The sequence below is a fragment of the Somniosus microcephalus genome, chromosome 6 (assembly GCF_052327205.1).
Source record: "Somniosus microcephalus isolate GS21.2 chromosome 6, FLI_Smic_1.0, whole genome shotgun sequence".
Lineage (NCBI taxonomy): Eukaryota > Metazoa > Chordata > Chondrichthyes > Squaliformes > Somniosidae > Somniosus > Somniosus microcephalus.
Genome location: NC_140992.1, coordinates 4,825,305 through 4,852,385, shown reverse-complemented (window position 1 = coordinate 4,852,385; position 27,081 = coordinate 4,825,305). Strand labels below are relative to the sequence as shown.

The following is a 27,081-nucleotide window of genomic DNA, read 5'->3' as shown; positions in this document are numbered from 1 at the left end:
GGGTCCGAGACCTGAAACGTTAACTCTGTTTCTCTCTCCACGGATGCTGCCTGGCCTGCTGAGTATTTCCAGCACTTTCTGTTGTTACTTGCATTTATATAGCGCTCCAGTATGTCCCAAAGTGCTTTACATCCAATGAAGTAATTTTTGAAGTGTAGTCACTATTGTAATGTAGGAAACGCAGCAGCCAATCTGCGCACAGCAAGATCCCACAAACAGCAATGTGATAAATGACCAGATAATCTGTTTCACTGATGTTGATTGAGGGATAAATATTGGCCCCAGGTCACCGGGGAGAACTCCCCCGCTCTTCTTCCACTAGTACCATGGGATCTGTTACATCCACCTGAGAGAGCAGACGGAGCCTCGGTTTAACAGCTCCATGAATGACTGCTCCTCCAACAGTGCGGCACTCCCTCAGTACTGTCCCTCCGACGGTGCAGCGCTCCCTCAGTACTGCCCCTCCGACAGTGCGGAGCTTCCTCAGTACTGCCCCTCCGACAGTGCGGCGCTCCCTCAGTACTGCCCCTCCGACAGTGCGGCGCTCCCTCAGTACTGCCCCTCCGACAGTGCGGCGCTCCCTCAGTACTGCCCCTCCGACAGTGCGGCGCTCCCTCAGTACTGCCCCTCCGACAGTGCGGCGCTCCCTCAGTACTGCCCCTCCGACAGTGCGGCGCTCCCTCAGTACTGCCCCTCCGACAGTGCGGCGCTCCCTCAGTACTGCCCCTCCGACAGTGCGGCGCTCCCTCAGTACTGCCCCTCCGACAGTGCGGCGCTCCCTCAGTACTGCCCCTCCGACAGTGCGGCGCTCCCTCAGTACTGCCCCTCCGACAGTGCGGCGCTCCCTCAGTACTGCCCCTCCGACAGTGCGGCGCTCCCTCAGTACTGCCCCTCCGACAGTGCGGCGCTCCCTCAGTACTGCCCCTCCGACAGTGCGGCGCTCCCTCAGTACTGCCCCTCCGACAGTGCGGCGCTCCCTCAGTACTGCCCCTCCGACAGTGCGGCGCTCCCTCAGTACTGCCCCTCCGACAGTGCGGCGCTCCCTCAGTACTGCCCCTCCGACAGTGCGGCGCTCCCTCAGTACTGCCCCTCCGACAGTGCGGCGCTCCCTCAGTACTGCCCCTCCGACAGTGCGGCGCTCCCTCAGTACTGCCCCTCCGACAGTGCGGCGCTCCCTCAGTACTGCCCCTCCGACAGTGCGGCGCTCCCTCAGTACTGCCCCTCCGACAGTGCGGCGCTCCCTCAGTACTGCCCCTCCGACAGTGCGGCGCTCCCTCAGTACTGCCCCTCAGTCAGTGCGGTGCTCCCTCAGTACTGGCGCTCCCTCAGTACTTACGCTCCGACAATGCAGCACTCCCTCAGTACTGCCCCTCCGACAGTGCAGCGCTCCCTCAGTACTGCCCATCCGACAGTGCGGCACTCCCTCAGTACTGCCCCATCTACAGTGCAGTGCTCCCTCAGTACTGCCCCTCCTACAGGGCGGCGCTCCCTCAGTACTGCCCCTCCCACAGTGCGGCGCTCCCTCAGTACTGCCCCTCCCACAGTGCGGCACTCCCTCAGTACTGCCCCTCCTACAGTGCGGCGCCCCCTCAGTACTGCCCCTCCGACAGTGCGGCGCTCCCTCAATACTGCCCCTCCAACAGTGTGGCCCCTCCCACAGTGCGGCGCTCCCTCAGTACTGCTCCTCCTACAGTGCGGCACTCCCCCAGTACTGCCCCTCCGACAGTGTGGCGCTCCTTCAGTACTGCCCCTCCTACAGTGCGGCGCTCCCGCAGTACTGCTCCTCCGACAGTGCAGCGCTCCCTCAGTACTGCCCCTCTGACAGTGCGGTGCTCCCTCAGTACTGCCCCTCCGACAGTGCGGCGCTCCCTCAGTACTGCCCCTCCTACAGTGCAGCGCTCCCTCAGTACTGCCCCTCTGACAGTGCAGCGCTCCCTCAGTACTGCCCCTCCGACAGTGCGGCGCTCCCTCAGTACTGCCCCTCCGACAGTGCGGCACTCCCTCAGTACTGCGCCTCCGACAGTGCGGCACTCCCTCAGTACTGCGCCTCCGACAGTGCGGCACTCCCTCAGTACTGCGCCTCCGACAGTGCAGCGCTCCCTCAGTACTGCCTCTCCGACAGTGCAGCGCTTCCTCAGTACTGCGCCTCCGACAGTGCGGCACTCCCTCAGTACTGCCCCTCCTACAGTGCAGCGCTCCCTCAGTGCTGTACTGGGACCAGCATCCTAGATTTTGTGCTCGAGTCTCTGGAGTGGGACTTGAACACACGACCTCCGGACTCAGGCGAGGGTGCTGCCCACTGAGCCAGGGCGGACACTATAGGGTTAACGGGATGCAATTGCTTTCTTTAAGAATTTACTTGATGAAACCTCGTCATAAGGGAGGGGAATGAGATGAGAAGCACAAACTGCTGATAATTGACTGGATTTGACTGGAGAGAAAGACCTGAACTGGTTGCTGTTCTTGTTCCTGTTACCTGGAGCTATCGGATCACCAGGGTGTGGTTCACACAAGAAAAATTGGCTGCCGTGTTTATCTACAAAACAAGTCAGTGCTGTTCAAAACTAATCCATTGGCTGTGAAACGTGTGGGATGTCCTGAGAACTGTGAAAGCTGCGATATAAATGGATATTCTTTCTTTGATGATCTTTGAACGGTTATAGATGTGATCATTCCCCCCTGTGCACTCTGCCTGTGAGCGGTGAGAGCGAGTCACCGTTCAGAACCCTGCAGTCACTGAGCCGAGTCATTGTATGGAGGGACTGAGTGAAGGCCCAGCGGATCCCCCACCCCCCACCGCAGGCCCACTGCCGCCCAGGAGCTGCAACTTTCCCCTGCTCCAGGGGGTGGAGAGAAGGCCACCCTCATGCACCCCCCTCTGCTGGGAATGGTATGTGCAATAGCAAGATCATAGAGAGGGAGAGAATACCTCAAAGGATGAACAGGTCAAATGAGATCAGTCTAAATCTACACTGTTTCAGCCTAAGTTTGAATCCAGGTCCCATTGAATCCTGCGCTCTCTGCACCCAGCGACGAACTGGCTGTGAAACTGCCCAAGTATAGGATCTGATCGGAGGGCACCGATATTTGAAAGGGGCATTGCATCGGCCTGTTTCCTGGAGTTTGGGGTACACACAGGTCCACTGATGGAGCCACAGGGTCTGAAATTCAGCAGAGGATCAAGCCGAGTTGTTGGGTAAAGGGCTTGGCCTCAATGATGGTTCCTTTGATAGTCACCTGTCCAGCCCAGCGATGAACAGAACATACTTGCCCAATGATGGTAAAATAAGGGGGTGGGAGGTCGGGTGGTGAGTTAGATACACAGAGAATCTCCAGTATCAGCTGTTCCCGGGGTGCTGGGTCCTGCTACTCCCGCCTCACCTGCCTTTGCAGCTTCACTAATCCAGGTGAGGAAGTGATGCCTCAGTTGTGGAGCCTCGGTCAGACCCCATCTTGGAGTAACCGTGTTCAGCTCTGGGCTCCACCCCTCGGGAAGGATAGATTGGCCGCGGAGGGGGAGCAGCGCAGATTCACCAGAGTGATACCGGGGCTAAAAGGGTTAAACCATGAGGAAAGTTTCCATAAAGTTGGGTGATCTAATCAAGGTGTTTAAAATGATAAATGGATTCAATAAGGCAGCTAGAGAGAAACGGTTTCCTCTGGTGGGGGGAGTCCAGAACCAGGGGCTGTAACATTAGAATTAGAGCCCGGCCGTTCAGGAGTGAAATCAGGAAACTCTTCGTCCCACAAAGGCTGGTGGAAATCTGCACCTCGTTCCCTCCCAAAAGTCTGTGGAGGCCGGGAGTCAATTGAAATGTTTAAGTCTGAGATCGACAGGTAAATTGTTGGGCAAGAGTGTCAAGGGATGTGGAGCAAAGGCGGGTAAGATGGAGTTAAGATGCAGATCAGCCATTATTTAATTGAATGTTGGAACAGACTGCTGCATCGCTCCCAAGTTGCACACAAGGCTTTGTTCACTTCCCCTCCGACAATCAGGAAAGGTCAGGTTAGCTACGGCCGTCAGACAGGATAAAGGGAGATAAAAACAGGACAATTTAATTTAGCAGAACACAATGGAGGATGGTGCAAGCCTCATTGTCTGATGGAGCACTGAGCGATACAGAACAGCAAGATCCAAAGTTTGACCTTTCTGTCCCTTCCAGGTCAGCTGATTAAGGCCAGGGTGGCATTGGGGGATCTTCCCTTTTCCTCAACCGAGAATTCCCCTCTACCGTGGTTGACACGACCCTTGACCGCGTCCGTTCTAATTCCCGCACTTCTGCTCTCACCCCTTCCCCTCCCTCCCAGACCCACGATAGGGTTCCCCTTGTCCTTACCTTACACCCCGCCAACCTCCACATTCAACGGATCATCCTCCACCATTTCCGCCACCTCCAACGTGATCCCACCACATCCTCCCCTTTCAGCATTCCGAAGGGACTGTTCCCTCCGCGACACCCTGGTCCACTCCTCTACCACCCCCAGCACCCCTTCCCCACGGCACCTTCCCGTGCAAGTGCAAGAGATGCAACACCTGCCCTTTTACCTCCCCCCTTCCCACTGTCCAGGGCCCCAAACACCCCTTCCAGGTGAAACAGCGATTTACTTGTACTTCTTGCAATCTAGTATACTGTATTCGCTGCTCACAATGCGGTCTCCTCTACATTGGGGAGACCAAACGCAGATTGGGCGACCGCTTTGCGGAACACCTCCGTTCAGTCCGTAAGGGTGACCCTGAGCTTCCGGTCGCCTGTCATTTTAATTCTCCAGTCCACTCCCACTCTGACCTCTCTGTCCTCGGCCTATTACATTGTTCCAATGAAGCTCAACGTAAACTCGAGGAACAGCACCTCATCTTTCGATTAGACACTACAGCCTTCCGGACTCAACATTAAGTTCAACAATTTCAGATTAGAACCTCGGCCCCGATATTTTTCTCCCCTTTTCTCTCACATGGCAGCGGTTGATGTTGCCGCCATTGCCATTTACACCTCATCTAGAGTCAGCTGTTGTTTCTTAACTTGTCCCATTACCTTTTTATGCCTCGCACCACCATTCCTTTTGTCAGTTAATCTCTCCTGCTTCCAGCCCATCACAGACCTTCCCTTTGTCCTTTCCTCCCCTCCTCCCTGTCCTTGCTTAAAAATCTCTCTTCTCTAACCTTTTCCAGTTCTGACGAAGGGTCCTCGACCCGAAACGTTGACTCGGTTTCTCTCTCCTCGATGCTGCCTGACCTGCTGAGTATTTCCAGCGTTTTCTGTTGTTATTTCAGATTTCCAGCATCCGCAGTATTTTGCTCTCGTGCTACGGCAGTGGGGGTGCCGGGTTCCTGCGCCCACAGGCGAGGACCCAAAGAGAAATGAGAGGGTTCCACTCATCCTACCGCCAGCTGCTCTGTGCAGACAGAACTGTGCCCGTGACGGCTGCAGCAGTTGGATAGCCTGCTGCCACCCTGCCCCGAGACGGACGATGGACTCTGTCCCAATGGCCCAATCACACCCGATAAATAACTCACTCCTGTTGTCTCAATGTTAAAACGCCAAGTTTTATATTCAATGTAGATTTTATTTTACTTCCCAAGAGTAGAAAACCAGCCGACGTGGTGATGCAGGTAGTTGCCGAACAACCGGAAGGTCACCAGGTCAAGGCCCAGGCTTCGAGCTGGGGTGAAAGTCCGACACCGAGAGGAGGCAGAGAGAGAGAGAGAGAGAGAGAGAAACATTTTTAAATGATTTACTCCTTTCCCACTCCCCCTCCTGCAGCAAAACAAATCAAGGTGACCCTTACAGAAAATACAAATTATTTCCACAGAAAAATGGCCTTAAGGAATAAACAGGTACATCTTAAACACGGCCCGCACTTTACAAACGCAGGGATTGATTATCTTACATTTGTACAAAGTAATACAAGCAGAGGGCTGACCCCCCCCTCTGGTGATTCTCGTGGTGAAAGGTTTAGTGCAATTTAAACCACATCCCAAGTAAGCTCAATGTCTATCACAATATCTTCCTTGGCTTTTCAAACAGAATTATTTACAGCTCAATTCTGGGGTATTTACAAATGAAACGTTACATGGCAACTTTTAACACTGGGCCAAATACCAAGGCCCAGGTGTAACCTTTTCTTTGTAGTTTAAAAGCCCTCTGGGCTTCTTTAAAGGGGCAGTACCTGCATCGAAAACCCACCGCCCTGCTCCCCCATCTGTGGGTTTCACCCCACAGTCCCTCTCCCCCACCCTGCGATTCCTTTCCCACCCAGTCTCCCTTCCAGCTGCCTCTCGCTCAGGCTCCAGAGTCACCGGGCTCGCTCCTGTACCTAACCCCAAGCGGCCAAGCTCCCTGCTTGGGTTTAGACACAGAGACCATCGGCTGGCTATTCGACTGCAGAGGCAACCCTCTCCCCTGATGCTCTTCGTGGCGGAGGTCAGCACGAGTGCACCGTCCGGCGGGGGTGCAAATCAGGAGCCAGACCTTCCGAGGGGGGCACCGAAGACCAAGTCCATCGTCCTTAAACCCCACGACACCGGAGAACACGATCTCAGCACAGCCCAGGAGTCCCACCAGTCAGAGCACTGAGCCACCAGGGGGGGCAGTCCTTTCACTATCGCCATCCCTCCTTTTAAAAGCCCGTGTTGCTAAAAACAGAAAACGTTATTAAAAAAAAGTGTTGTTCACTGCATTTCAAAATCTGTTCGGTCAAATTAATTCCACATCCCTGACTTTCACCAAGAAACATCGAGCTCAAACTCACATCCATCGCCCTACGGCAGCAGAGAAATCTTCAGTTCACACTCAGACCAAATCATTCCAACAAAACCACCCAATTATTGATTTTCTTGTTCAGCTATTCAGCCTTGAGTGAGTGAAGCTCCAACTTTGCCTTGTGCTACAGAGCTCCACAGATAACCTGATACTCAAGAACACAGCCATCTCAAAACAAAACATCACCAGGACACAAACTCCACCCCAAACACCTTTAAAAACACTTTAGTTTCCCTGGGTGACTCTTCCCTGCTCCCCGAAGCCTGCGGACACGGTAGAAAACCCCCCCAAAATTCAGGGCACTCAAACAAAGGACTGGCACCCGGGGCAACAGGTCGGCCCCTCAGCTGCGGTTTGCTGTTAGCCCCTCGCAGTGTTAACCCTCGGGTGCGTTTAGAGAATTGGCATTGGCTTAGAATAAAAACTCCAAACGTTATGCCAACATGCTTACAAAGGACTAGAGTGTGAGCCAGTCAGTGCATTCATGAGGGATGGAGCTGAATTAACAGTTTTAAAGACTTACCCCTTCAGTGACAGACCTGTACCCACCAGTACTGTACCCCAGGGTTATACAGTGACAGACCTGTACCCACCAGTACTGTACCCCAGTGTTAGTGACAGACCTGTACCCACCAGTACTGTACCCCAGTGTTAGTGACAGACCTGTACCCACCAGTGCTGTACCCCAGTGTTATACAGCGCCAGACCTGTACCCACCAGTACTGTACCCCAGTGTTATACAGCGCCAGACCTGTACCCACCAGTACTGTACCCCAGTGTTATACAGTGCCAGACCTGTACCCACCAGTACTGTACCCCAGGGTTATACAGTGACAGACCTGTACCCACCAGTACTGTACCCCAGTGTTAGTGACAGACCTGTACCCACCAGTACTGTACCCGTTATACAGCGCCAGACCTGTACCCACCAGTACTGTACCCCAGTGTTAGTGACAGACCTGTACCCACCAGTACTGTACCCCAGTGTTATACAGCGCCAGACCTGTACCCACCAGTACTGTACCCCAGTGTTATCGTGACAGACCTGTACCCACCAGTACTATACCCGTTATAGTGACAGACCTGTGCCCACCAGTACTGTACCCCAGTGTTATACAGTGACAGACCTGTACCCACCAGTACTGTACCCGTGTTATAGTGACAGACCTGTACCCACCAGTACTATACTCGTGTTATACAGTGACAGACCTGGACCCACCAGTACTGTACCCCAGCATTATATAGTTTAAAGTGCTTTCTCCAACAGCAACCCAAGTTTGGAAGGACGGACTCTAACTGTGGGGTTGGGTGTTATTCACAGTCTAAGTGACCACGGTATGTACATTCACTGTTACACGTTTGTGAAATGCCAGTGAGATGGACTGATTGAGAGATTGTTGTTTATACTATTGTGTGGTTGAAGGGTTGATTAAGGCAGTGTGTAACTGAAGTATACCGGCCACACAGTCGAGGGCCGGGTCCCTCGGTCTATTTACCACCATATTACCAAAGAGCTCCTCCAGTGGCTGGTGCACTGAGTCAGGCCTGGCCAGAGTTTGGTCAGTGTTACATCCTTTGATACCTCACACAAGTGATCATGGGTAATGTAAGTGCCTACACACCGAGTGCCCGCAGACTATTCCACTGTGGAGGGGACCACCACACCCAGCACTTATTAGGCATCCACACTGGTGCACTATTCAGCAAGGTGTGGCGGCCCCCCTGGCCGATTTCCCCTTCGCCCTAACCTAGCCAAGTTGGGGAATCAAAGCTGCTGGCATGGCTCAATACTGCACCATGTATTTGGTCATCAGGAGAGGGGGGGGTCGCAGGGGGGCAAACTTTAAAGATTAAAGATTCTACAATAGTTACAAACAGCTGCCTAGAAACCGGTGACATCACTAACAACTCGCGACAACCAAAGACTTAATTTCCATTATTCAACTGGAAACAAATCTCAAGTTATAATTGCACTTTTTTTTTTAATAGGATGGGAGGGAAGAGGGGCAAAATGTGTTCTGCACGCCCTTCCAAAAAGGTTAAATGTGGTGTCGTGACACATTAATGGAACCCTATCTAGATTTTTGCATAGCGACTTCTCAAACTTGCGGCCCAAGCCTGCTCGCGTGACCATTTTAATCTTTGGCGATTGGTTCACTCGCGACTCGTACGAGGTGGTTATGTAACCAGAGCTTGGGAGAGGTTTTGACCGCCATGTTTACGCTCAACAGACATGTCTGAATTGCATTGCTATGACAGAGAAGCCATTTCTCGGTCCCTCACCCCCGCTACTCCCCACCCACCGCCTCAATGGCATTCCCCTGCAAAGTACCAAAGTTCACATATTCCCCCTTGTTCCATTGACAATGGGCACAATCCACACTTACGGTAACACAATCTATGGCATTTCCTGGCATCTCTTTACATAGAAGTCCTGCTTCATAATTAGTGAAACCACAGATCTACTTTAAATAGGACAGTGCAGAACATGTCACTGTCTTGGTCCAGTCTCCTATACCAAGTCCCGGATTTTAATGAGATTACTACCAAAGAAAACAAGAGACTGCGGAGAGGTTGGGTGAGCGAGAAGAGGCCGATAGTTCCAGGTCTTGGATTATATACACATTCAATATACGGTGAATCCTGCACCATTGACTTTTGCCGAGGTGGCAAATATTCAACTTCGGACCAGAACAGGACACGAGCTGGTTCCACAAAGTTCTCAGGACACCATCTCCAGTCCCCATTGTGCATGATTGTCTCTACGACCTGCCAGAATGGCCAGGCCTCCGACTAGTCATTCGCTGAAGCGTTTCTTGGGCCCAGTCCGGGCGCGATTTGACCTCCTAATATCCTGCTTGGAGTCCTTACACTTCTGGCAAATGAAAACCTCGGGGACGTTTGATTTCCTGATTTTAGCGCACGAGAGGTGTATCCAGGTCCCGCACTCGTTGCATTCGATCATTGGCCTTCCGGCAAACGGCTTCATACAGAAACAGGTGATCAGATCCCAGGAATCGTCATCTGAAAGGAGACAAACTGTCAATCTACGAGACACACGACGCCCAATCGGAATTACATCGCTTAACTTGGAGTTACACCTTGAAGCAACTTTCAATCTTTCCCCCCTCAGTCAGAGTTTAACCTCACCTTCACACAACACACCACAAAGGTTAAGTATAGATGAGGGGTCAAACCCTTCTGCTCATCCTTTCACGGAAACCTACAGTCCCACCATCTCAGCATCCCACCGCCGCTTGAATGATCCCAGAGCTTTTGCCTCCATTTCCCTTCCTGACGAAGACAAGAAGCTGTTGGATTGTCGTAAAAACCCAACTTCCAGGAAGGAAACCTGCCGTCCTTACCCGGTCTGGGCCTATCTGTGACTCCAGTCCCCACACCCACGTGGGTTGGCTCTTCACTGCAGCGGTTTGATATATTCGAGTGCCTCATTCGGCCACCTCGGAGAGCAAAGGAGGACAAGAAGTGGACTGCAGCGGTTCAAAAATTTGACCCACCACCACCTTCTCAGGTAAGATAGCAAAATACTGAGAATGCTGGAAATCCGAAATAACAACAGAAAATGCTGGAAAAACTCAGCAGGCCAGGCAACATCCGTGGAGGGAAAATAGAGTCAACATTTCAGGTGAAAACCCTTTGTCAAGACTAAAGAGGCACAGGGAATGAAATAGATTAAGAGGCCAGGCTGGGAGAGAACAAAAGAGAAGAGACATTAAGAGGTATTCAAAACCAGACGAGATGGTGACAGGACCAGTGGGAACAAAAGACAGCTCTAGATTAGGTGTGAAATGCGCTGGCAGAATGGGAGACAGCTGCCATGTGGGAGAGAGAAAAAGGGGGGGGGGGGGTGGGGGGAAGGGCCAAAACAAAGGTGTGGATAAAAAATATATAAAAATGTAATAGGGGCCGAGGTTATGATCTGAAATTGTTGAACTCGATATTGAGTCCGGAAGGCTGTAAAGTGCCTAATCGGAAGATGTGGTGCTGTTCCTCGAGCTTACGCTGAGCTTCCGTGGAACAGTGCAAGAGGCCGGGGGATGGGCAATCAATGCCGGCCTTGCCAGCGACGCCCACATGCCAAGAACAAATAAAAAATGATCCACTGAGCATTAAAAATCCAAGAGTGCAAAAAGGCATTTCCTTCACAGACCAGTTGCAATCTCTCCCATCCCAATTCACTCATCCAGTGAATCTCCACTATATTTAACTGTGGCTTTCTTGAATCGAACAACTCTATACACGAAATCAGTCCTAGCAACACAGGTACCATAGTGTCCCACAGAACCTTAGTTATACCTAGCCCTAGAACCACCAACCCCATTCAGATATTATCCAGCTCCCTTCTGAGGAAATTCAGGAATACAGCACCATCCGAGAGTCGGACAGACAACCCCTGCACTGTGGGGAAATACAACTATCCCCTGGTCTCCTTTAAGAACGTACAAAATAGGAGCAGGAGTAGGCCACACAGCCCCTCGAGCCTGCTCCGCCATTCAATAAGATTATTTTTTAAATTAGTTCCTGGGATGCGGGCGTCGCTGGCGAGGCCGGCATTTATTGCCCATCCCTAGTTGCCCTTGAGAAGGTGGCGGTGAGCCGCCTTCTTGAACCGCTGCAGTCCGTGTGGTGATCATGGCTGATCTTCGACCTCAACTCCACTTTCCCGCCCGATCTCCATATCCCCTAGAGTCCAAAAATCTATCGATCTCAGCCTTGAATACACTCATCGACTGAGCCTCCACAGCCCTCTGGGGCAGAGAATTCCAAACATTCACCACCCTCTGAGTGAAGAAATTCCTCCTCATCTCAATCCTAAATGGCCAACCCCTTATCCTGAGACTGTGACCCCTCGTTCTTGACTCTCCAGACAGGGGGAAACAACCTCTCAGCATCTACCCTATCAAGCCCTCAAGAATCTTACACGTTTCAACGAGATCACCTCTCATTCTTCCAAACTCCAGAGAGTATCGGCCCAATCTACTCATAGGACAGCCCTCTCATCCCAAGACGACTGCCATTTCTATAGCGCGTTTCGGGACATCCCAAATCACTTTACAACCAGTGAAGAATTTGATGTGTGGTCACTGTTATAAGTAGGAAACGCAGCAGCCAATTTGCGCACAGCAAGCTCCCACAAACAGCAATGAAATAAATCACCAGATCATCCGTTTTAGTCGTTGGTTGAGCGAGAACACCGGGGAGAACTCTCCTGGTCTTCTACAAAAATAGTGCCATGGGATCTTTCACATCCACCAGAGGGGGCAGACGGGGCCTCGGTTTAATGTCTCATTCGAAAGACGGCACCTCCGACAGTGCAGCACTCCCTCAGTACTACACTGGGAGTGGCTCGAAGGCAAGCTCGCTATTGTGGAACCGAAGTCCTAATGTCTGTGCTCACAGTCCAAATTAGAAAATCTTCTCACATCTACACTCTCAGCAGTTTAAGGACCTGGGTCATGTCCTGCCCTCAATCTGTTCCTCCAACAGCAGCAAGATCAATTCTTTAAATTCTTAGTTCCACAAGGCAGTCCTGATCATTCCATCAGTTTTGCCTCCACACATTTCACGGCTTATTTACTGTTTCACAAACTTCATGTCAAACCTTTTCTCTAATTGTGTGTGAAATAGTACAACAACAACTTGCATTTATTGAGTGCCTTTAATGCAGTAAAACATCCCAATAAACTAGAAGTGTTATCAGACAAAATGTTGCACCGAGCCGCAGGAGATATTAGGGCAGGTGACCAAAAGCTCGGTCTGAAGGTTTTAAGGAGCGTCTTCAAGGAGGAGAGAGGAGTAGCGAGGCGGAACGGTTCAGGGAGGGAATTCCAGAGCTCGGAACCCCAGCAGCTGAAGGCACGGCCGCCAATGGTGGAGCGATGGAAATCGGGGGATGCGCAAGAGGGCAGAGTTGGAGGAGCGCAGAGATCGCGGAGGGTTGTAGGGCTGGAGGAGGTGAGAGAGAGAGGGAGGGAGCGAGGGCCGTGGAAGAATTCGAACACAAGGATGAGAATTTTCTAATCAAGGCGTTGCCGGACCGGGAGCACAGGGGGTGATGGGTGAACAGGACTGGGTGTGAGTTAGGACACGGGGCGGTGAGCACAGGGGGTGATGGGTGAACGGGACTGGGTGTGAGTTAGGACACGGGGCGGTGAGCACAGGGGGTGATGGGTGAACGGGACTTGGTGCGAGTTAGGACACGGGGCAGTGAGCACAGGGGGTGATGGGTGAACGGGACTGGGTGTGAGTTAGGACACGGGGCAGTGAGCACCGGGGTGATGGGTGAACGGGACTGGGTGTGAGTTAGGACACGGGGCAGTGAGCACGGGGGTGATGGGTGAACGGGACTGGGTGTGAGTTAGGACACGGGGCAGTGAGCACGGGGGTGATGGGTGAACGGGACTGGGTGCGAGTTAGGACACGGGGCAGTGAGCACAGGGGGTGATGGGTGAACGGGACTGGGTGCGAGTTAGGACACGGGGCAGTGAGCACAGGGGGTGATGGGTGAACGGGACTGGGTGCGAGTTAGGACACGGGGCAGTGAGCACAGGGGGTGATGGGTGAACGGGACTGGGTGCGAGTTAGGACACGGGGCAGTGAGCACAGGGGGTGATGGGTGAACGGGACTGGGTGCGAGTTAGGACACGGGGCAGTGAGCACAGGGGGTGATGGGTGAACGGGACTGGGTGCGAGTTAGGACACGGGGCAGTGAGCACAGGGGGTGATGGGTGAACGGGACTGGGTGCGAGTTAGGACACGGGGCAGTGAGCACAGGGGGTGATGGGTGAACGGGACTGGGTGCGAGTTAGGACACGGGGCAGTGAGCACAGGGGGTGATGGGTGAACGGGACTGGGTGCGAGTTAGGACACGGGGCAGTGAGCACAGGGGGTGATGGGTGAACGGGGCTTGGTGTTAGTTAGGACACGGGGCAGTGAGCACAGGGGGTGATGGGTGAACGGGACTGGGTGCGAGTTAGGACACGGGGCAGTGAGCACAAGGGGTGATGGGTGAACGGGACTGGGTGCGAGTTAGGACACGGTGCAGTGAGCACGGGGGGTGATGGGTGAGCGGGACTGGGTGCGAGTTAGGACACGGGGCAGTGAGCACGGGGGGGGATGGGTGAGCGGGACTGGGTGCGAGTTAGGACACGGGGCAGTGAGCACAGGGGGTGATGGGTGAACGGGACTGGGTGCGAGTTAGGACACGGGGCAGTGAGCACAGGGGGTGATGGGTGAGCGGGACTCGGTGCGAGTTAGGACACGGGGCAGTGAGCACAGGGGGTGATGGGTGAGCGGGACTCGGTGCGAGTTAGGACACAGGGCAGCAGAGTTTTGGATGAGCTGAAGTTTACGGAAGGTGGATGGTGGGGGTCCGACCAGGAGAGCATCGGAAAGTCAACTCGGAGTCCTGGCAAACGGCCCCAGTGAGACCGAGGCTGGATCTGAGCTCAGCTATTCGGGGTTCCTCTAGAAATGGAAACAGTTTGACTACGGCAGTGCAGGAAAGTTCTGTGAGAAAGTTGAGAAACTCGAAGGAAGGGTCAAGGCCCACAGTGCAAAACAACACCAAGGCTCACAAGCAGCAGGAGGGAAGAGAAGGCAAGAAGTCATCGTTAGGGGACACGTAGCTTGGGTTCTTAAAGCAACAGGTTGAAGGGAAAGCAGAGATGAGGAGTTGAACAGTTCCGAGATCCTGGAAGCAAAGAGTCAAGGAGCAGGACACGCTGTGATGAGTTTCGATTTGAACATACGAAAGGTGTATTTGAAGCTTGGAAGGAATGAGAGCAGAAAGCTCCGAGGTGCAATGAACATGGTAGTATTGGTAAAAGAGAGCCAGAGCGAGCGAGCCAGAGCCAGGGGCAGTGAGCCAGAGAGAACAAAGGTTGTCCATCCCTTCTCACAATCATAGGTCCAGCAGGAAATTTACCTTCAATCTTGAGGTTTTCTATGAGGGCGGTGTCAGGAGGAGACCCTGCAAGATAAAGTGTGACAGAGAGTTAGCCATCTCGTCCCTGAAGGCCATTCATTAAAGAAAGCATCAAAACTCTCATCGGAACAGGAGGAGGCCATTCAGCCCCGCTAGCCTGTTCCGCCATTCAATTAGATCACGGCTGATCTGTATCTTAACTCCATCTACCCGCCTTGGTTCCGTAACCCTCAATACCCTTGGCGAACAAAAATTGAGCAATCTCAGTTTTGAAACTGAGCAATCACTGTTCCACATGATAGTCAGCCCACCATCGCCCACAGTGGGACCAAGTGCCAGTAATGAGTACATGCTTATTTGAGGGTACAGCGTGTTCTCGCTCTACAAAACACATGTCCAAGAGGGCAGGCCACCAGAGCCCATCTCAGCCAATGCAGCTCTTCAGTAAATGCTCAACTCTCTCTGCTTCCCACCCCACCTCAACCCCCCCCGGACACCCCACCCCACCACACCACTCCCCCCGACCATCCCCACCCCCCCACTCCAGCCCACCATCCCCCAATTTGCACACAGAAAGCCTCCACAAACAGCAATGTGATCACCAGATAATCTGTTTTAGTGGTGATGTTGAGGGACAAATATTGGCCAGGACACTGGGGAGAACTCTCCTGGTCTTCTTCGAATAGTGCCATGGGATCGGTTACATCCACCCGAGAGCGCAGACGGGGCCTCGGGTTAACGTCTCATCCAAAAGACGGCACCTCCGACAGTGCAGCGCTCCCTCAGCACTGCACTGGGAGTGTCAGCCTGGATTATAGGCTCAAGTCCCTGGAGTGGAGCTTGAACCCACAACCTTCTGACTCAAAGGCAAGAGTGCCACCCACTGCACCGTGGCTGACACCCAATTTCTAGTCAATTACAGAGCCCCCCACCCCCACTCCCCCAATGGAGCTCAACACCTCCCTGGATAATGCACAAAGACAATTACAGATAAAGGAAAGATAATTAGCCAATCTGCATGGCTCAAGGTTGCACTAAATTGAGCATTTAGACTTCTCTCTAATTGTCAAAACATCAGAAGTCCTCCTCTATCCATCTCAAACTTTTATCTACCTAACAGGATCATAGTTGGCCACATCTTCTGCTGACCCTGTGTGCAGGGGTTGATGAAACAGCTGATTTTCAGCGAGATTGCATCCTTTAAGCCACACGCAGAAGAGATGAACCACAAAAGACCACAAGCCATTTCACTCAGCTCGGAAATCACCTGCTTTACTGGACCCTTGCAAACAAGGATCGGAAACCCCCACTGGGATTTATCCCCAAGTGCATAGCACTGACACCAATTGGCACAATGACACGGGGAGTCTCATCACTAGATTACTAATTAGGGAGGAAGATAACTCAGTGACTCAGCTGGCAAATGCATCACCTTGTGTGGTGTCCAGTTTCAATTTCTGATTGGCTGGCTGATTTTTTTTAAATTCATTTTTGGGATGTGGGCATTGCTGGCAATGCCAGCATTAATTGCCCATCCTTAGTTTCCCTGTGAAGGTGGTGGAGGGCCTCCTTGAACTGCTGGAAGCGGGTTTGATTGAAGTGACCGCCTCAATTGTGAGGACAATTGAGTGTCAACCACGTTGGTGTGGGACTGGAGTCTTCGCTAACCCTCTCCGCCTCGCTCTCCTCCTTAAAACCTGCCTCTTTGACCAAGCCTTTGGTCACCTGTCCTAATATCTCATGTGGCTCAGTGTCAAGTTTTGTTTGAGAACAGTCCTGTGAAGCGCCTAGAGATGTCGGACTACAGTAAAGATGCTATATAAATGCAACTTGCTGTTGAGTCATATATGAGCCAGGCCGGGTAAGGACGGCAGGTTTCCTTCCCTCAAGGACATCAGTGAACCAGTTGGGTTTATGCAACAATCCAACAGCTTCATGGTCACTTTTACTGAGACCAGTTTTTTTTTCTCCAAGTGAATTCAAATTCTCAAACAGCCATGGTGGGATTTGAACTTTCACTCATTAGATTGTTAGTCCAGGCGATTACTAGAGGTAACTCGTCTAGCAGCATAACCACTACACTACTGCACCATTAAGTATGCTGATCCCAGCCTGGAGTGTTACAATTGGCCGCAGATCACCAACCAAGGAAGGGGTTTAAAAAAAAACAAGGTTCTTTGCTTCTGATCATGATCCAGTGAACCCTGCTGGGAAGGTGCAAGCTTGTGGCTTCCCATGGCTGAATAGCTTGATAAAATGGGTGTACCTGGACAGTGAATGTTAAGAAATGGCCACTTGGTTGAGGTACTGGGGTCAGTGGTCCAAATAGAGGAAATAAAAGGGGTTAGCAACAGTCCAATGGTTTGAGAACTTTGCCAAAAATAATCGGGTTAATAAATAACTTTATCCTCTAGTTGGCTTTTCATTGGCATTAGGCTGTCCTAGCAACCCCAGCAAAATATTACCGTCAGTTCTTGTACAAAACACATACAAAGTGGAGATGTCAGATCAAGCAAGGAAACTGGCCAAGGACGTAGAATAAAAGCAGCCTCAAGTGTTATAGGAATGGAGAAGCGTTGCAGGGTCTTTGCTCAGGGGGTTAAGGAGCTGCAATTGGTCTCGAGCCGTACTGCAGAACAGGCGAGAGCGAATCGGCCGCCTGTTTTACAAGTCAATGGAAAAGAAAATTGGGCAGAGAGTAAAACGGAGCGGTGGCTTGTTTTGCGCTCACGCCCAAGGCCAATTTCACCCGCCAAGCACGTTGGTAAAAGGCTTCACGACCTTTTTATTCAGAAATCCAGGAGAAGGGCCAAGCCACAAAGTTAGAAAGAGCGAGAGAGAAGTAGTTAGGTGACACCAAGGTTGGACTTTACAAGTCCACAGAGTGCAGGAGGGAGAGACAACAGAAGGTGGTGAGGAGATCCACGGATTGGAGGTCTGCGCGAAGAAGTAGTTAGACGCAACAAGTCTTCATTTCAACACAGCCAGGATACAGAAAGGAGGAAGTGTGACCAGGACAGGGTATTTGAAAGTTAGGAGGAAGAAGAGGAGAAAGATCAGTGAAGCAATGAGTATTGGAGAGAGGGATAAACCCGGCAACTACAGGTCAGTCAGCCAAATGTCGGAGGTGGAGAAACTGTTAAGAGACAATAATCCAGGACAAAACTAATTGTCACTTGGAAAAATATGGGTAAATAAATGAAAGCCAACACAAATTTGTAAAGGCAAATCGTGTTTCACTAACTTGATTTGAGTTCTTTAATGCAGTAACGGAGAGGGTCGATGAGGGTAGTGTGGTGGATGACTGGGGGAGGTGGGACCAGTTCAAACCAGACGGTTTGCACCTAGGGGAGGGTGCTCTGGGGGAGGGTTTAAACTAGAATGGCAGGGGGTTGGGAACCTGAGCAAGGGGACAGAGGAAAGGGAAGCAAGGATAAATGCAAAAGATAGGAAGGAGAAAAACAAAGGTGGCAGTCAGAGAAATCAACGGTTTAAATCAAACATGGCCACAGTAAATAATAATTCTAATAGGTGTAAGAGCGTTAAAAAAACAAGCCTGAAGGCTTTGTGTCTTAATGAGAGGAGCATTCGTAATAAGGTGGATGAATTAGCTGCGCAAATAGAGGTAAACGAATATGATTTGGTTGGGATTGTGGAAACATGGCTCCAGGGTGGCCAAGGCTGGGAACTCAACATCCAGGAGTATTCAATATTCAGGAAAGATAGGCAAAAAGGAAAGGGAGGTGGGGTAGCATTGCTGGTTAAAGAAGGGATTAACACAATTGTAAGGAAGGATATTAGCTCTGATGATGTGGAATCTGTATGGGTAGAACCGAGAAATACCAAGGGGCAGAAAACGTTAGTGGGAGTGGTATATAGACCTCCAAACAGTAATGCGGAGGTTGGGGATGGCATTAAAAGGGAAATTAGAGAAGTGTGTAATAAGGGCACAGCAGTCATCATGGGTGACTTTAATCTACATATAGATTGGGCTAACCAAATTAGTAACAATACTGGGGAGGAGGAATTCTTGGAGTGTTTAAGGGATGGTTTCCTGGACCAATATGTCAAGGAATCAACCAGAGATCAGGCCATCTTAGACTGGGTATTATGTAACGAGAAAGGATTAATTAGCAATCTTGTTGTACGAGGGCCCCTGGGTCGGAGCGATCATAATATGATCGAATTCTTCATTAAGATGGAGAATGAAGTTTAGAATTCAACAAAGGAGGACAAAGGGATTAATTAAGAAAGGGAAAATAGAATATGAGAGTAAGCTTTCAGGGAACATAAAAACTGACTGTAAAAGCTTTTATAGATATGTGAAGAGAAAAAGATTGGTGAAGTCAAGCGTAGGTCCCTTGCAGTCAGAGTCAGGGGAATTTATAATGGGGAACAAACAAATGGCAGAACAATTAAATACATATTTTGGTTCTGTCTTCACAAAGGAGGACACAAATAACCTCCCAGAGATGTTGGGGAACATAGGGTCTGATGAAAGGGAGGAACTGAAAGAAATCAGTATTTGTAGGGAAATGGTGTTAGGGAAATTGATGGGATTGAAGGCCGAAAAAGCCCCAGGGCCTGATAATCTACATCCTAGGGTACTTAAGGAAGTGGCCCTAGAAATAGGTGATGCTTTGCTGATCATCTTCCAGCTTTCGATGGAATCTGGAACAGTACCCATGGATTGGAGTTAGCTAATGTTATCCCACTAGTCAAAAAAAGGTGGTAGAGAGAAAATGGGGAATTACAGACCGGTAAGCCTGACATCGGTAGTGGGGAAAATGCTACAGTCCATTATAAACGATGTAATAGCAGAGCACTTGGAAAACAGTGACAGGATCGGACAAAGTCAACATGGATTTACAAAAGGTAAATCGTGCTTGACTAATCTACTGGAATTTTTTGAGGATGTAACTGGTAAAATAGATAAGGGAGAACCAGTGGATGTGGTGTATTTGGACTTTCAGAAGGCTTTTGATAAGGTCCCGCATAAGAGATTAGCGTGTAAAGTTAAGGCACATGGGATTGGGGGCAAGGTATTGACTTGGATAGAGAACTGGTTGGCGGACAGAAAGCAAAGAGTTGGAATAAACGGGTCTTTTTCCGAGTGGCAGGCAGTGACTAGTGGGGTACCGCAGGGATCGGTCCTTGGACCCCAGCTATTCACAATATATATTCATGATCTAGACAAGGGAACTAGATGTAATATCTCCAAATTTGCAGACGACACAAAGCTGGGTGGGCGTGTGTGCTGTGAGGAGGATGCCGAGAAACTCCAGGATGATTTGGACAGGTTGGGTGATTGGGCAAAAGCATGGCAGATGCAATATAACGTGGATAAATGCGAGGTTATCCACTTTGGTGGCAAAAACAGGAAGGCAGATTATCTGAATGGCAATAGATTGGGAGAAGGGGAAGTGCAACGAGACCTGGGTGTCCTTGTGCACCAGTCGCTGAAGGTAAGCATGCAGGTGCAGCAGGCGGTTAAGGCGGCAAATGGTATGTTGGCCTTCGTAGCGAGAGGGTTTGAGTACAGGAACAAGGATGTCTTGCTGCAGTTGTACAGGGCCTTGGTGAGACCACATCTTGAGTATTGTGTGCAGTTTTGGTCGCCTTATCTGAGGAAGGATGTTCTTGCCATGGAAGGAGTTCAGCGAAGATTCACCAGGCTGATACCTGGGATGGCAGGAATGACGTACGAGGAGAGATTGGGTCGATTGGGCTTGTACTCACTGGAGTTTAGAAGAATGAGAGGGGATCTCATTGAAACTTATAAAATTCTGGCAGGACTGGACAGACTAGATGCAGGAAGAATGTTCCCGATGGTCGGAGAGTCCAGAACCAGGGGTCACAGTCTAAGGATAAAGGGGTAAGCCATTTAGGACAGAAATGAGGAGGAATTTCTTCACCCAGAGAGTGGTGAACCTGTGGAATTCTCTACCACACAAGGCAGTAGGGGCCAATTCATTAAATATATTCAAGAAGGAGTTGGATATATTTCTCAAGGCTAAAGGGATCAAGGGGTATGGGGAGAAAGCAGGGACCGGGTACTGAATTTGGATGATCAGCCATGATCGCATTGAATGGCGGAGCAGGCTCGAGGGGCCGAATGGCCTACTCCTGCTCCTATCTTCTGTGTTTCTATGTGTATATAGACTTTCAAAGGGTGTTTGATAAATACCACCTAATAGACTTGTTAGCAAAATGAAGTCCATGGGATTAAAAGGGATACAATGTTAGCTAAGGGGGTGGGGGGCGGGGGGGGGAAAAGCAGAGAGTCGTGGTGAGCGGTTGTTTTTCAGACTGGAGGAAGTGTACAGTGGTGTCCCCCAGGGGTTGGTATTAGGACCACGGCTCCTTTTGATAGATATTAATGACCTGGGATTTTATTTTTGACACACCTTTTTAGACTTGGCGAAGTATTTTAATTTTTTTTTATTTTTTAAAACATGTAAACCAGGCATAATTTCAAAGTTAGTAGATGACATAAAACTCAGAAATGTAGTAAACAGTGAGGAGGAAAGTAACAGACTTCAGCAGGGCAGCCACAGACTGGTGAAATGGGCAGACACATGGCAGATGTGTGAAGTGATTCATTTTGGTAGGAAGAATGAGGAGAGGCAATCTAAACTAAACGGTGCAATTTTAATGGGGTGCAGGGACAGAGAGGCCTGGGAGTGTACGTACACCAATCATTGAAGGTGACAGGACAAGTTGAGAAGGCTGTTAAAAAAGCACATGGGATCCTTGGCTTGATAAACAGGGGCAGAGTACAAAAGCGAGGAAGTTATGCTAAACCTTTATAAATCTCTGGTTAGGCCCCAACTGGAGTAGTGTGTTCAATTCTGGGCACCACATTTCAGGGAGGATGTCAAGGCCTTGGCGAGGTTGCAGAGGAGATTTACTTGAATGGTACCTGGGATGAGGGACTTCAGTTACGTGGAGAGATTAGAACATAAGAAATAGGAGCAGGAGTAGGCCATACGGCCCCTCGGGCCTGCTCTGCCATTCAATAGGATCATGGCTGATCCGAATCTAGACTCACGTCCACTTCCCTGCCTGCTCCCCGTAACCCCTAATTCCCTTATCTGCTAGGAAAATGTCTATCTCCATTTTAAATTTATTTAATGTTGCAGCTTCCACAGCTCTCTGGGGTAGCAAATTCCATAGATTTACTACCCTCTGAGTGAAGAAGTTTCTCCTCATCTCAGTTTTGAAAGGGCAGCCCCTTATTCTAAGATTATGCCCCCTAGTTCTAGTCTCACCCATCAGTGGAAGCATCCTCACCGCATCCACCCGATCAAGCCCCCTCACAATCTTATATGTTTCGATAAGATCGCCTCTCATTCTTCTGAACTCCAATGAGTAGAGGCCCAACCTACTCAACCTTTCCTCATACATCAACCCCCTCATCTCCGGAATCAACCGAGTGAACCTTCTCTGAACCACCTCGAGAGCAAGTATATCTTTTCTTAAATATGGAAACCAAAACTGCACGCAGTATTCCAGGTGTGGCCTCACCAATACCCTGTATAACTGCAGCAAGACTTCCCTGTTTTTATACTCCATCCGCCTTGCAATAAAAGCCAAGATTCCATTGGCTTTCCTGATCACCTGTATACTAACTTTTTGTGTTTCATGCACCAGGACCCCCAGATCCCTTTGTACTGTAGCACTTTGCAGTTTCTCTCCATTTAGATAATAACTTAGAGTAGAGAAGGTTAAGGGCAGATTTAACAGAGGTGTTCAAATTTATGAAGGGTTTTGATAGAGTAAATAAGGAGAAACAGTTGCCAGTGGCAGAAGGGTCAGTAACCAGAGGACTCAGATTTAAGGTAATGGGTAAAAGAGAGGGCACATCAGGAAACTTTTTTTTTTTTTTTTTTAATAAACGCAGTGAGTTATGAGGATCTGGATTGCGCTGCCTGAAAGGGCGGTGGAAGAAGATTCAATCATAACTTTCAAAGGGAATTGGATAAATATTGGGAGGAAAAATTTGCAGGGCTATGGGGAAAGAGCGGGACTAACGGGATTGCTCTTTGAAGTGCACCTTCCCGTGCGAGCGCAGGAGATGCAACACCAGCCCTTTTACCTCCCCCCTTCCCACCGCCCAGGGCCCCAAACACCCCTTCCAGGTGAAAAAGCGATTTACTTGTACTTCTTGCAATCTAGTATACTGTATTCGCTGCTCACGATGTGGTCTCCTCTACATTGGGGAGACCAAACGCAGATTGGGTGACCGCTTTGCGGAACACCTCCGTTCAGTCCGTAAGGACGACCCCGAGCTTCCAGTCGCCTGTCACTTTAATTCTCCGCTCCACTCCCACTCTGACCTCTGTGTCCTTGGCCTCTTACACTGTTCCAACGAAGCTCAACGTAAGCACGAGGAACAGCACCTCATCTACCGATTAGGCACTTTCCAGCCTTCCGGACTGAACATCGAGTTCAACAATTTCAGATCATAACCTCTGCCCCCATTTTTTCGGACAGCAGGTGCTGTTCCCATTTACAACTCCTCTGGACCCATCTTTTGTTTCTTTACTTGTCCCATTACCACCCTCTTTTGCCTTTCACCATCATCCCTTTCGTCATTCAATCTCTCCTGCCCTCCACACTATCAAGGTCATAGCATCATAGAAATTTACAGCACAGAAGGAGGCCATTCGGCCCATCGTGTCCATGCCGGCCGACAAAGAGCTCTCCAGCCTAATCCCACTGTCCAGCTCTTGGTCCGTAGCCCTGTAGGTTACGGCACTTCAAGTGAATATCCCAGTACTGTTTAAATGTGATGAGGGTTTCTGCCTCTACCACCCTTTCAGGCAGAGTTCCAGACCCCCACCACCCTCTGGGTGAAAAACTTCTCCTCAACTCCCCTCTAATCCTTCTACCAATTACTTTAAATCTCTGCCCCCTGGTAATTGACCTCTCTGCTAAGGGAAATAGGTCGTTCCTATCCACCCTCATAATTTTATACACCTCAATTAAATCTCCCCTCAGCCTCCTCTGTTCCAAAGTAAACAACCCCAGCCTCTCCAATCTTTCCTCATAGCTAAAATTCCACAGCCCAGGAAACATCCTCGTAAATCTCCTCTGCACCCCCTCTAGTGCAATCACATCTTTCCTGTAATGTGGTGACCAGAACTGCACGCAGTATTCTAGCTGAGGCCTAACTAGTGTTTTATACAGTTCAAGCATAACCCCCCTGCTCTTATATTCTGTGCCTCGGCTAATAAAGGCAAGTATCCCGTATGCCTTCTTAACCACCTTATCTACCTGTCCTGCTACCTTCAGGGATCTGTGGACATGCACTCCAAGGTCCCTCTGATCCTCTGCATTTCTCAGTATCTGACCATTTAATGTGTATTCCCTTTCCTTGTTAGCCCTCCCCAAATGCATTACCTCACACTTCTCCGGACTGAATTCCATTTGCCACTGTTCTGCCCTCCTGACCAATTTATTGATATCTTCCTGCAGTCCACAGCTTTCTTCTTCATTATCAACCACACGGCCAATTTTTGTGTCATCTGCAAACTTCTTAATCATACTTCCTACATTCAAGTCCAAATCATTGATATATACCACAAAAAGCAAAGGACCCAGTATTGAGCCCTGCGGAACCCCACTGGAAACAGCCTTCCAGTCACAAAAACACCCTTCGACCATTACCCTTTGTTTCCTGCCTCTGAGTCAATTTTGGATCCAACTTGCCACTTTGCCCTGGATCCCGTGGGCTTTTACTTTCATGACCAGTCTGCCATGTGGGACCTTATCAAAAGCCTTGCTAAAATCCATATAGACTACATCAAATGCACTACCCTCATCGACCCTCCTTGCTACCTCCTCAAAAAATTCAATCAAGTTAGTCAGACACGACCTTCCCGTAACAAATCCATGCTGACTGTCCCTGATTAATCCGTGTCTTTCTAAATGAAGATTTATCTTGCCCCTCAGAATTTTTTCCAATAATTTTCCCACCACCGAGGTTAGGCTGACTGTCCTGTAATTACTCAGTCTATCCCTTTCTCCCTTTTTAAACAATGGTACCATGTTAGCAGTCCTCCAGTCCTCCGGCACCACACCTGTAGCCAGAGAGGATTGGAAAATGATGGTCAGAGCCTCTGCTATTTCCTCTCTTACTTCTCTGAACAGTCTGGGATACATTTCATCCGGGCCTGGGGATTTATCCACTTTCAAAGATGCTAAACCCCTTAATACTTCCTCTTTCACTATGTTTATTTCATCTAATATTTCACACTCCTCCTCCTCCCCGATTGCAATGTCTGCATCGTCCCTCTCTTGTGAAAACAGACGCAAAGTATTCATTAAGAACCATACCCATGTCTTCCGCTTCCACACACAGGTGACCTTTATGGTCCCTAATAGGCCCCACTCTTACTTTAATTACCCTCTTGCTCTTAATGTATTTATAAAACATCTTTGGGTGTTCCTTGCGAATATTGTTTCATGCCCTCTTTGTTTCCTAATTTCCTTTTTGATTTCACCCCTGCACTTTCTATACTCCGCTCGGGTTTCTGCAGTATTGAGCCCTTGGTATCTGTCATACGTCTCCCTTTTTTTCTTTATCCTACCCTGTATGCCCCTCGACATCCAGGGAGCTCTAGATTAGTCCCACCCTTTTTCTTTAAGTGAACATACTTGCTCTGAACCCTCACTATCTCCTCCTTGAATGCCTCCCACTGCTCAGACACTGATTGACCTTCAAGTTTCTGTCTCTAGTCCACTTTGGCTAAATCACCTCTCAGCTTAGTAAGATTAGCTTTTCCCCAATTGAGAACTTTTATTCCTGGTCCAGCCTTGTCCTTTTCCATAACTACCCTAAATTTAACTGAATTATGATCGCTACTACCAATATGCTCTCCCACTGATGCCCTTTCCATCTGCCCAGCTTCATTCCCTAAAACGATGTCCAGAACTGCCCCCTCTCTTGTTGGGACCTTCCTTTTTGTTCTTTCCTCCCCTCCCCCCTTTCCCTCTTCCTGTAGTTGCTTAAAACCTGTTACATCTCTAACTTTTTCCAGTTTTGACGAAAGGTCATCGACCTGAAACGTTAACTCTGTTTCTCTCTCCACAGATGCTGCCCGACCTGCTGGGTAGTTCCAGCATTTTCTCTTTTTATTTCTGATTTCCAGCATCCGCAGTATTTTGCTTTTGTATTCATGTTTTGATGGAGTAAATAAGGAGAAACCGTTTCCAGTGCAGGAGGGTCGGTAACCAGAGGACACAGATTTACGGTAATTGGCAAAAGAACCAGAGGGGAGAGGAGAAGAACTTTTTTTTTTTTTTTTTTTTATAAACGCAGCGAGTGGTTATGATCTGGAATGCGCTGCCTGAGAGGGTGGTGGAGGCAGACTCAATCGTGGCTTTCAAAGGGGAATTGGATAAATTCTTGAAGGGGGGATATTTGCAGGGCTACGGGGAAAGAGCAGGGTACGGGACTAATTGGAGAGCTCTTTCAAAGAGCCGGCACAGGCACGATGGGCTGAATGGCCTCCTTCTGTGCTGCATCAGTCTATGATTCTATGAGAGACAGAGACCCACTATGTGTAGTGGATGGATGATGAGAAATTGTCTTTTATTTTAAATTCATTCTCGGGATGTGGGTGTTCCTGGCAAGGCCGGCATTTATTGCGCAGCCCTAGTTGCCCTCGAGGTGGTGGTGGTGAGCCAACCTAGAAAGGCTGGGTATGCTTAGAGTGGATAAGTCGCCTGGTCCAGATGGCTTGCATCCCAGATTGCTAAGGGAATTGGGGGAGGAGATAGCGGAAGGGCTTGCCATCATTTTCTAATCTTCACTAGATGCGGGGGAGGTGCCCGAGGATTGGAAAGTGGCAAATGTGACACCAATGTACAAGAAAGGGTGCAAGGACAATCCTAGTAACTACAGGCCGGTCAGTTTAACATCAGTGGTGGGTAAAGTTTTAGAAACAATAATCAAGGAAAAAATTGAGAGCCAACACGGATTTGTAAAAAGCAGATAGTGTTTGACTAATCTAATTGAATTTTTTGATGAAGTATTTGATAAGGAATTGCTTAAGGACAGAAAACAGCGAGTTGTGGTAAATGGCTGTTTTTCAGACTGGAGGATGGTAGACAGTGATGTTCCCCAAAGGTCAGTGCTGGGGACACTGCTTTTTTTGATATATATAAATGATCTGAATATTGGAATACAAAGTAGAATTTCTAAATTTGTCGATGACACCAAACTTGGGGGTGTGGCAAACAGTGATGATGATACCAATTGACTGCAACAGGACATAGAAAGGCTAGCAGAATGGGCAGACAAGTGGCAGATGGAATTTAATAGAGAAGTGTGAGGTGATGCATTTTGGCAGAAGGAACAGGGAG

General features: G+C 49.7%; 1 protein-coding gene across 1 annotated transcript in view; it reads right to left on the bottom strand.

Annotated features, from left to right (window-relative positions):
• Positions 1–5,544: 5,544 nt before the first annotated feature.
• LOC147115379 (PHD finger protein 13-like) overlaps positions 5,545–27,081 on the bottom strand; it is a gene marked incomplete at its 5' end in the record, with an annotated part of 36,843 nt that continues 15,306 nt past the window's right edge. The window contains 2 exons of the mRNA XM_085989561.1: positions 5,545–9,785; positions 14,710–14,754. Of these exons, the coding sequence (XP_085845687.1) occupies positions 9,559–9,785; positions 14,710–14,754 (272 nt within the window). The remainder of the gene's footprint in view (positions 9,786–14,709; positions 14,755–27,081) is intronic.